Consider the following 10,181-nt stretch of genomic DNA (forward strand, 5'->3'; position numbering starts at 1 on the left):
GCGCCTGCCCCGGGGAGGAGGTACCGCGCGGCTGCGGAGGGACTGAGAGCAGCTGCGCTCGCTAAACTGCTTTCCCCAAGTGCTTCTGGAGGGGGTGCTCGTTCCTCACACTACGGGGTCTGCTGCCGGCGTCCTGCACACTCGGGGGATAACAAAAAGCTTGGCCGCAGCTGAGGGTCTTGGCCAGCGCTGCCCGGAGCCGTGCGGCCAAGCACCGCGGCCTCCGGGAACGCCTTTGGTTGAGCGGGACAGGGAAGGTTCTCGTACAGCTCAGGCCAGCAGCGGGCAGGGTTGAGGCAGCCCCTGGGCTTCAAAGGGGCTGCTGTTGTGCGTTTGGAGACTTTGTGTGTGACGGTCCGGGCCGCAGCCCCTCAGAGCCACCGCCGCGGCTGCTGCGCAGAGCTGGCGTCAGGGCCCTGCTCCTTGTGGCAAAGGACATCGGGATGAGCCCCCTCCCACCGCCACCCCGCAAAACACGTCCATTGCTCCAGCTCCTTCAGCAGTGAGGAGAGGCTGCAGGACACCGTGTCCCAACACCCGGACAGAAACCCGCGGAGCTGCAGCCAGCGGTCCTGCCTCGAGCACAGGTCCCTTGCTCAGGCCAGGACGGGAGATGGAGAAGGACCTTCACCGTCACATCACAGCTGGAGGGTTTCGCCTTCCCTCATCTCTTGGGTGCATTTCCTTTGCAAATGAGTTTCTCCTCTGCCCTCCCTGCCCCATGCACTGTCTACATGCAGCGGCGGCACTTCAGCCCTCAGCAGACAGACGAGGCTGGTGTGCTGCAGGTTAAACGGCAAGGCAGCCAGGAGGAGCCGAACAAGCTCTTGCAGCAGCAAGGCAGCCAAGACAGTCTACAGAAACTGTACAGGCAGCAGAATAAAGCAGGGAAAGTGGAAGTGCCCCTGGCCTGCAACTGCTCTTGCACAAACTCTTAGCTCAGTCCAGGATATTACAGAGCCCTGCACTTCTTTCTCATGGCATCCAGAGCTGAGCTGGATGGATACCCGATTGCTTGACAAATGGGAACCATGTAGAGGACTAAACCAGAGAACTGGACTGTGATTAGATGGCATCTCTGATGTTGCATCGGTGATTGGAGAGTCAATGGATGAACGCAAGGAGTGGGAGGTTTAGAATTCGATCTTACAGGCTGGGAAAGACTCATCCTGCATCACAACCGTGCTGCTGCTCGCCAGCACCATGATGTTCAGCTCCTGCTGCTTCTCGTGGGTCTGCTGGTACCACTCTCGTGTCACCTCGGTGTCGTGCGTTGGGATCAACGTCACCTGGGAAAAGAAAGCAGCGGGGACGATGGTCTGAGAACAACCGCAGAGACAAACAATGCCCACAGGAGCCGAGGCTAAAATTTCCCTTAATTTTGGGACACTGTACCCTTGGTACTGCTTGCTCTATTTAATGTCTTTCAGATGTCAGGTTCTCTACGGCAGAGCTGGTGCTTTATTTTATTCAGGGCCAGCACAATGGCGCTCTGAGCCAGCTGCAAAGGGGCAGCGCACACCACGACGATGGAATCGGCTGCGGTGCAGGGGAGAGCAGCGCTCTGTGAGCACCAGGAACAGCCCCAGAAAGATCCTCGGTGCTAAAGGAGCAGTGCTGTGTGCCACTGACGGCCTGGTGCCAGAGTTTACTGACCCAATGTGCAGCTCAGGGACATCTGAGGGGACACGTGCCATGTCTGGTACCCGTCTCAGAAAGGCTGCCTGCCTGTCACGTCCCACAGACCTGGCTGAACAACAACTGTGTGCAAGAACGCTCTGTGTTGAAAGCCTCAGTAAAAAGCTGCGACCAGAGAGATCTTCAGCAAGCAAGGCCACCAACCGGTGCCACCGGCTGTGGGAAACCGTGATCCGAATTCAGACCGATGGTGCTTGTGTTCGCAGGACAGGCTCGTCCTGCAGCAGTGGGGAGGATATGGCCTCCCAATGCTGCCTCCCCTCAGGAGGTGTGGAAAGAAGGACATGTCCCCTTCTCCTCACAGTGCTGTGTGGGTGCCCTCCTCCTCCTCAGGGGTACAAACAGTGACTGCTCTAAGGACACAGAGGAGGACGTGCCCAGCACCATCGACATCCCCTCGGGGCCGGTTTGTGCACACAGCGTCTCCCCGTGATGCCCTCCCTGGCGCCGCCCTCACCTACCTGCAGGTTCTCTCCCCACTGCGCCTTCCCCTCCAGCAGCGCGTCCAGCACCGTGCGGCTGGGCTCCCCGTTGGCCGCGTCGTTCCCGCTCACGACGTAATAGGATGCGCGGACCCGCTTGAAGAACTCGGGGTCCGTGTTCTTCCCGCTGCAGTGGTTGGGGATGTACGCCAGGTCCACGTAGACGGGGGGGCCCGTGGAAATCTTAGGACTGTTGGACGCTTTGGGAAATGAAGAGAGAGGCCATCAAAACACTTCTGAAAAGGACAAACGCTCAAATTGTGCTGCAGGACCCGAGCTCCAGGAGGACTTTTCCCCACAGCTGTACGTGGATTTATCTGGGCTCTGCTGCCCAGGGTGACCTGGGTCATTTCTGGCCCCGTGCTGTCAGTTCACAGGGGTTCTGCTACACTTCGGGGAGGGACAGGAAGGCTTTAGGCTCAGAAGCCTTTCCTGGGGACAGGAATAAAAACCCTCCATTATTAGCTTTTGCAGAGCTGTCATCCCAATCAATATTTAGTCCTATTTTTTTGTTGTTCAATAACCTACATTTGCCACAGAAACCTATTCTGATGGCCTTTATTCGCCACCCCAGGGCATTGCAGCACTCTGTCTGGAAGCTGCACCCTGGCTTTCTGCCACCCCTGCGAATCGCTGCTGCTCCAAGGACAGCTCTTTGCTGTCAACATCTTGTACCTCTCTTCTTCACTCACTGCTGCTGACATTTACGAGAGATGCTCAGACAAGAGCTGTTGAACTCAGCAATACAGACACGTATATACCTACCCCATGGGACTGTCTCCTCTCTCCCTGCTGCTCCCTGTGATACCGCAGAGGCCTCTCCTCCTCCTCCTCCTCCCCCCCTTCACCAGCTCAGGGCAGCCCCCTCCGCCCCATGGACACTCCTGACCCAGCGGTTTTGGCTGTGTACACTCTCCCCACTGCCCCTGCTGCTCTTGTCCTGCACCCAGCACCAGTCTGCAGCGCAGGATTCGGGCATGCTCCATGCCCGGGGTCTCAGCAGTGATGGGGCAACACTGAGTCACCCCACACCGGTACCACCGCACCAACAGAGCACTGGGCTCTGTGGGAACGTGGGCTGCGCACACTGGGTCCCTTCACACCTTTATTTAGGAAAAGAGAAGACTCATTTTCCACAGCCAGGCAGTCCCTGATGGAGCCAAACCTTGGCCTGTGGAGTTCTGAACTGGGTCCCACAGCACTGTCAGAGGTCGCTGCATTCGGCTCTACGGGGGTTGAGAGCTTTCCTCACAGCTTTCATCTTAGAACGTGATTTTAAGTGTGACAACCTCTGACCACTTAACCCAGTGCTCTTCTCTGAGTTGGGCCCAAGGAGCAGACACGTGGGTACGGAGCAGTTTCTTACCGGGGTTTGTTTTGATGCCATTAACAAGGCTCTTGCCAGGGTTGCTGTGACCACCGCGGGACAACTCATCCTCGGGCTGTGCCAGCGTGCTGCGTGCTTTGGGCTTCTCTCCTCCATCTCTTTCTTTTTTGGCAGTGACCGATTTTGGAGATTTGTCCGATGGCTGTTTCACTGGAGTGGGTGACCGTTTCCCTTTCACATCTAATTTCCGGGCAGGTGAGGAAGATTTGGGTTTGCTCAAAGGCTTCCTCACACCTTTGCTCTTTTCTTTTATGTCTTTCTTGGAAATTTTATCAGTTCTTGTTTGCTCGTTTACCAACATATCAGGGTCTACCATGCAGACATCGGGGTGAGGAGGATGAGGATGGGGATCTACCATCGGGACGGGCTGAGGGTCATGGCTGGCCCTAGCGCTGCCGTGGTGAGCATTCCCCACAGCTTTGTCCACCGGGAGGAAGTCGGCGTCTTCATCCGAGTCCATGTTGGCGTCGGCTGTGATGGACGGACATTCCTCCGTCTCAGGCGGGACGTCCGAGTCCGACTGGGAGGTCCCCGAATCGCTCACAGATGTGGGAGGGGTCTCCTCCACTGTGGCACTCGGCATGGGGCTGCTGGCGGCACGGGGCTGTCTCCCCTGCACGGAGGGGTGCCCGTCCTCCTGGGACAGGTCGCTGTCCTCAGACAGCTCGTGAGGGCTCGGGTTGATGAAGGAGGGAGAGAGCTCACCCTTCCTCTGCTTGTATTCGCAGGAGGAAAACTTCTGTCCACAGTCAAAGCTGCCCCCTAAATGCGGCTCCATCTCGTGGGAAGCATCTCCATGGTCCTCTGTCTTTCCACCCCTCTGCACATCTGGGAAAAAGGGCTGGAAACTGTGCTCGGGGGACATCAGGGAGGAAGGACGGCTCTGCCTCTCTGTGTCCTCTTTGCCTGTGCATGGAGAAAAGCTGCCGTCAGAATCGGGACACGGCTTCTCATCCTTTGCCTCTGCTGCATGGTACGTACTCTGGAAAGCTTGCAGACTGGTGCTCACCTCCGTGGGACCATTGGCCGTGGTTTCGTCCTCACGCTGATGGTGAGGAAAGGACGTCAGCACGTCAGGGAGAGCGGTCAGGGCCATCAGCGGCTCCGCACTCGGCGCCTGCTGCCCGGGGCTGGCCGCACGGGGCTGCCGCTCTGCGGAGAACGGGGCGGGCTGCGAGCTGTGGCGTGAGGAAACGCCATCACCCATCCCAGCTGCGAACGGAGAGCTGTGCTCCACAGCAAACACAGAGTCTTTGGGTTCAGCTGTGTGTGTTTTCCCAGCACTGCCTGACCCCTGTGGAGACACATCCCAAAGACTCTGGGTACCCGGTTCCGCTCCCGCACCTGTGCACGTGGAAAGCATTTGGGAGTAGAAACCTTCTGCCGTGGTCGGTATGACGGGAGTGGTGGCCTCAGAGGAGGGCTCCTCCGACAGGCTGGAGGAGTCATCCTTCAGCTGCTGCTGCGATGCGGGCTCTCTTTCCACAGCTCTGCAGAACAACTTGTCTTCTTCATAGGGACTCAGCGGTGAGAACTTCGTAAAAGATGAGTCGAGGCCGCTGATTTTCTCAGAAACCTCCAAGTACTCATCTTTCTTCCCCTGGTCCGAGAGGAAAGCAGAAGGAACCTTCAAAGGCAGAGAGATGTCCCCGAAGCGGCTGGCTGGGGTTTGCTCATACCCGAACACGCTGGGCGTTTCACCCTTCCCTAGCAGGGAGCACTGGAACCCAGAGCTGCCCAAACCCAGCGCCTCTTCTGCGGGGGCCCCCTTGTCCGCCTCACCCAGTTTCCCAGGAGATTTCAGGAACGTGGCTTCCTCCTGGCACTCCGTGGCCACTGCGCTGGGGTGATCTGTGATGGAGAAATGCGATTTTTCAGCAGCCTCTCTATTCTGTGGAGAATCCTGTCCCAAACAGCTCATTTCCAGGGTCTGTGTGTCTCGGCCTGGCAGGTCGCCGTAACCAGCACTGTATGTCCCCACGGTGGATGATGCGCTTCCCCTGCCCCCATGCTCCTCCTTCCACCCCAGATCAGAGGGTGAGGAGGCCGTGGAAGTTGGGGACACAGACCCCGGGCGCGGGCTCTGGGGCTGTGAGACGTGGAAGGTGCCCATGGTGATGTGTGCGTAGGCTGCGCCCGCAGCTTCCCCGGGGCTCTGCAGCTTGGACTCCTTTTCCGATTTCTCCTTAGCACCTTTCTCCAGCTCCGAGTCGCTCGTGCTCTCCTCCCATCGGCCCGCTTTCTCATAGTACGTGTCTTTGGGATCTGGGCTTTCGGATTTCAGGGACAGAGACACCTGCTCCTGTCTGGACAAAATTATGTTCTTGTCTGGATGGGCAGCGCCAGCATAGTCTGTAGATTTCCCTTGGAAAAACGTGTCCGTCAGGGCTGCGGGAGAGGCAAACGCTGTGTGTGCGGATGATGGATGCAGTGCAGAGTCCACCTCTTCTGGCAAAGCAGAAACCTTTGGTTTTTCCTGTCCTGCAGCCATCATAGGCTTATCAGGCTCAGACAAGTACCTGTCATGGATGTCTGCATAGTCAAAGGCTGACTCTGCTCTGTCTTTGGGGGATGCTGGAGAGGACAGCTCCTTCTCAGCAGAGGTGTAGAGGCAGGACTCCTCTTCCTTTGCAGAGACTTGGAAACCTTGACCTTTTGGAGAGATCAGTGCTGCTGCCGGCACCTTCCCAGCAAGACCCAGGCTGTCCGCACCCATGGGCGCGAAGGGCAAGGGCCCAGCCCCAGACACGATGATCTTCTCGTAGATGTCCGCGTACTGGAAACTTCTCTCGTCGGGGTAGGGGGTTGGTTCTCTCTCCTCCTGCTCATGTCTGGGGCTGCAGACCCCCTCCTGGCAGGGAAGTGGCTGGGGGGATCCCCTGGAAGGGGTCTCTGGAGGAGAGACCATGCGGCCAGCAGAGCCCACGGGCTCGTGGCCCACAGCAGAACCACTCCTCGGGCCCTGCGCTGGCGGGGATCGTGCGTGCTCCTCTGGGGATGCTGCTGCGGATTCGTACTCTGCTGGTCGCATGGATTGCAGCAGAGCAGACACTGCTGCCGTCTGCTCTTTTCTTCCTGCAGCCTCCTGAAGTCCCTCAGTGGATTTGCGGTCATCCTCTTGCTCCCTGTCTGACTCGTATTTCCAGTCTGTTTCCTGATACAAACCACTGACGTCCGATTTCTTCTCCGTGTCCTTGGATGGGATTTCCTCCCACGGCTTGCACTGATCCAACCTGTACAGCCGCTCTGCCTCTGGTGCTGTGTCCATCTCCTTCTCCAGAGCCACAGCCCTCCCACGCACTGGAGATGCCATCAGTGCTTGGTCCAGTGACTTTGCGTAGATATCTAGGACAGCTTTCTCCTCATCATCTAAGTAGGAGTAATCTGGTTTAGATGTGAACAACAACTCTTGCCTTTCCTTCTTTGCAGTTAACGCTTTGGCCTGATCGTCCTCACCAGAGACATAGTGAGAGGACAGAGCAGAGCTTCCCATTTGTGTTCTTTTGGGGAGAGCGGCACCATCGGGAGCCGTTTCCGCTCCCCCTGTGTCGGGCATGGGTCCGGCCCTGCTCTGTACATGCTCTGTGTAGCCACACGACCCCACCTGTGACCGCTCGGGCCCTGCCGGCAGCCGTGCAGGTCTGTCCCCAGCACCGAGCTCCTCATCCTCGCTGGACGACTGCTCCCCTCCCGGGTGCCCGGGCACGGGGCCCCAGGCCTCCCTCTCTGCCCGTGCCCAGGTGTGGCTGCCGGGCCCCGCAGCACATGGGAGCTCCTCCTCCCCCCTTTTGGGAGGGGATTTTGTCTCAAATTCGGGTGCCTCGTCCAAGAACATGCTCTCTCGCTCCTTGTCGTACTTCTGCCGCCTCCCCTGAACAGGGATCTCCTCTACCTCTTCTGGAAACCACACTTTCTTCTCGTAACTCAAATCTTTCCTGTAGAAGTCTTCCATTTCTGGAGATTTTTCTTCTTCATCTTCCCTGAACCTGCAGGATTTTACACCTTCAGCAGAAACGTGTGAAGATGTTTTACCCTCAGTTGGGCTGGATCCTGTGAAATGCGGCTCCTCCGCATCTGGAGACACCTCCTGGGAGTCCAACCCTGCTGTTCTTCCCCTAAACGCGCCCTTTTCTGCTGCAGAAAATAGGCTGCTGTCGTCTGGAGACATCTCTTCAGTCCAAGTGTCTCTGGGTGATGTGTCTTTAAATGAGCTGCTTTCTGGGCAAGGAAAAGATTTTGATGCTTCTTCTGTGAGTTCTTTGGCAGAAATCGTCAGCGATGCTTCATACGCAGGGCTCTGCTCTGTGAAACCCATGGATTTCACAGCTTCTGAAGGGAATTTGTCAGCAAAGTCAGATGAGGGTTTTTCTTTTGCAGGAATCTCTTCTGTGAAACTCAGCGATTTGATGTCTTCTGGAGAAATTCCTTTAGCAAAGAGGTCTGAAGAGATTTCCCTGCTGGGACTCTCAGTGAGAGAAATGGACTTGGTCTCTTCTGGAGAAATGTCTTTAATGGAAACATGAGAAGATTTTTCTTCTTCTGAGGTGTCTCCTGTGAAACACAGCAGTTTTCCTTCTCCCGTAGTCACTCCCTTAACAGAAATATCTGAGGACTTTTCTTTACTAACACTCTCTTCTGTAAAAGAAAGCGATTTGGTGTCATCTGGTGAGAGCTGTGGAGATTTGTCACTGTCAGCCCTGCTGTGGCTGCTGAGCTGTGGAGCAGCCCCAGGGCTGCCCGTCTTGCTTCCCGCCATGGTTTTGGCTCCGCGCTCCCTCTCTGGCTCCAGGAGCTCTGCGCTGGGATGGGGCGGTGCGGGACGCTCGTCCTCCTCCCCAATCACCACCGTGTCCTGCTTGTGGTAGGACAGCCAGGGCAGCTCCTCCTGCGCCTCCTTCCCTGGGGACATGGGGACGCCCCTGCCCACGGCCACGGGCCCGGGCACCTCTTCTTCATGTCTGAATTCACCCGTAGAGACCTCGTCTTCTCTATGAGGCTCGCCCTGGGCTCCCTTTGCCACATGCAGAGTTTGGCCGTCCACTTTCTTGACAGCAGCGTCGGTTTGCTTTTCAAACAGATCTGAATCGACCGTCTCCAGCTTCTCCTCCACTGGGGACTGGTGGAAAGGCGTGTGTCCCGCGCTGGTGGGGCCGGATGGGGTGGGAGAGGCCATCTTGACGGTGCTGTCATCAGGACTCGTGCATCGCTCCTCGGCCTCCGCAGCATCGGCCTGGGAAAACGGCATTTCTTCTGCGGATAATGGCAGACCAGAAGCTTGCATCACATCTGCGGGAACACTGATTAACACGTTATCGGCACATCCCTGATGAGCAAACATGGGCGCGCTGTAATGCCCTCTGAGTTTCTCAGGCATTTCAATATTGGGAGTCCCATCTTCTTCTTCCTCTTCATCTTCTGCCTCTTCGTGAAGATCTTTCTTTTGAGCTTCCAGTTTTCTCTCTCCTTCTGCTAACGCATGGAAGTCTTCGGGAGGTGGAGATTTAAAACACTTGTCCTCCTCTAAGGACGACGTGGGAGAGATTGTGCCAGCGGAGGGGACGTAGTCAAGGCCTTGGGTCGCCTCGGTGCGCGAGGAGGGCATGCTGTTACCCGTGTCCAGGAGCAAGGAGCTTTTCCCTGTCTCTTCTGTTTGTGGTGCGGTTATAGATGCTACAGATTGGTCTTCTGCGACTGAAGTTGCAAAAGATGAAAGCTTGTCACACTCTGTAATGGAGGTAGCGGAGGAGATGTGCTCCTCCTCAGCGAGAGGTGCTGCCACAATGTTGGTGGGGTATGCCAGGATTTCAGACTCCTGGCCAGCGTAGCCCTTGGCTGAGAGGTCAGCAGCAGGCACGGCCTGGATCCCGTGTATTGCTTCAAAAGAGCCTGGGCGGTCAGGAACAGAGATGTCGTAGGCGCTGACATCGTACTTCAGGTGTGGGATCCTCTCCTCCTGTTCGTCGTGTATTTCCTCATCGGAAATGGTCTGCTCCGTTTCTGAGTAGCCCGGGATCGTTTCATCCTGGATATACGAAACGTGCTCTGCTGCTGCTGGGACTGGCAGGCTGCTCAGGTACGACTCTTCCTTCGCTCCCTCCTTCCCGAGTGACTTGGTCTTCTCACCCCCGTCAACGAACTCTTTTTCCCTCTCTGCAGTGGTGACCATTTTGTCCTCCCTCTGCTGCTGACTCAGCTCATAGAGGTCTCTGTTCTTTTCCACTTTCTCCTCTGCCTTCAAGGGCTGTTCTTCCTTTTCTTCCAGTTCTGCCTTTTCTATCACATCTTCTCTCTTCTCCTTCTCGCCCTCCTCCTGTGCCTCTGTCCCCTCAGCGAACTTTTCACAGGTCTTTGTGTCTGCTTCCTTCTGTTTTCTGTCCAGGGAGATTTTCTCCTCCTCCTCCTTGTCTTCCTCTGCGAAGGCGGGTGGCCGAACACCCTTTGTGAGAAGCTCTGTCTGTGATGGCGCCTCTGCTTTGTCTGGAAACAGCTCCTTGTCCTGCTCAGCCGTCCCCTCGGCGTGCCTCACGCCATGGGTGTCACTTGCTGCTCTTCCATCCTCTGCTCCCAGCTGCGGTGGATGGACTGCCCCATCTTCCTCTGGGGGTTCTCTTTCC

General features: G+C 56.8%; 1 protein-coding gene across 1 annotated transcript in view; it reads right to left on the reverse strand.

Moving 5' to 3' along the window:
* Positions 1 to 708: 708 nt before the first annotated feature.
* The window catches only part of LOC104541935 (microtubule-associated protein 1A-like), a 13,803-nt gene continuing 4,330 nt past the window's right edge, over positions 709 to 10,181 (reverse strand). Inside the window, 3 exon segments of the mRNA XM_010186103.1 lie at positions 709 to 1,289; positions 2,160 to 2,380; positions 3,547 to 10,181. The exon segment at positions 3,547 to 10,181 is cut by the window's right edge and continues 14 nt beyond it. Of these exon segments, the coding sequence (XP_010184405.1) occupies positions 1,134 to 1,289; positions 2,160 to 2,380; positions 3,547 to 10,181 (7,012 nt within the window). The 3' untranslated portion in view covers positions 709 to 1,133.

Source organism: Mesitornis unicolor, unplaced genomic scaffold (genome assembly GCF_000695765.1).
Source record: "Mesitornis unicolor isolate BGI_N332 unplaced genomic scaffold, ASM69576v1 scaffold34436, whole genome shotgun sequence".
NCBI lineage: Eukaryota > Metazoa > Chordata > Aves > Mesitornithiformes > Mesitornithidae > Mesitornis > Mesitornis unicolor.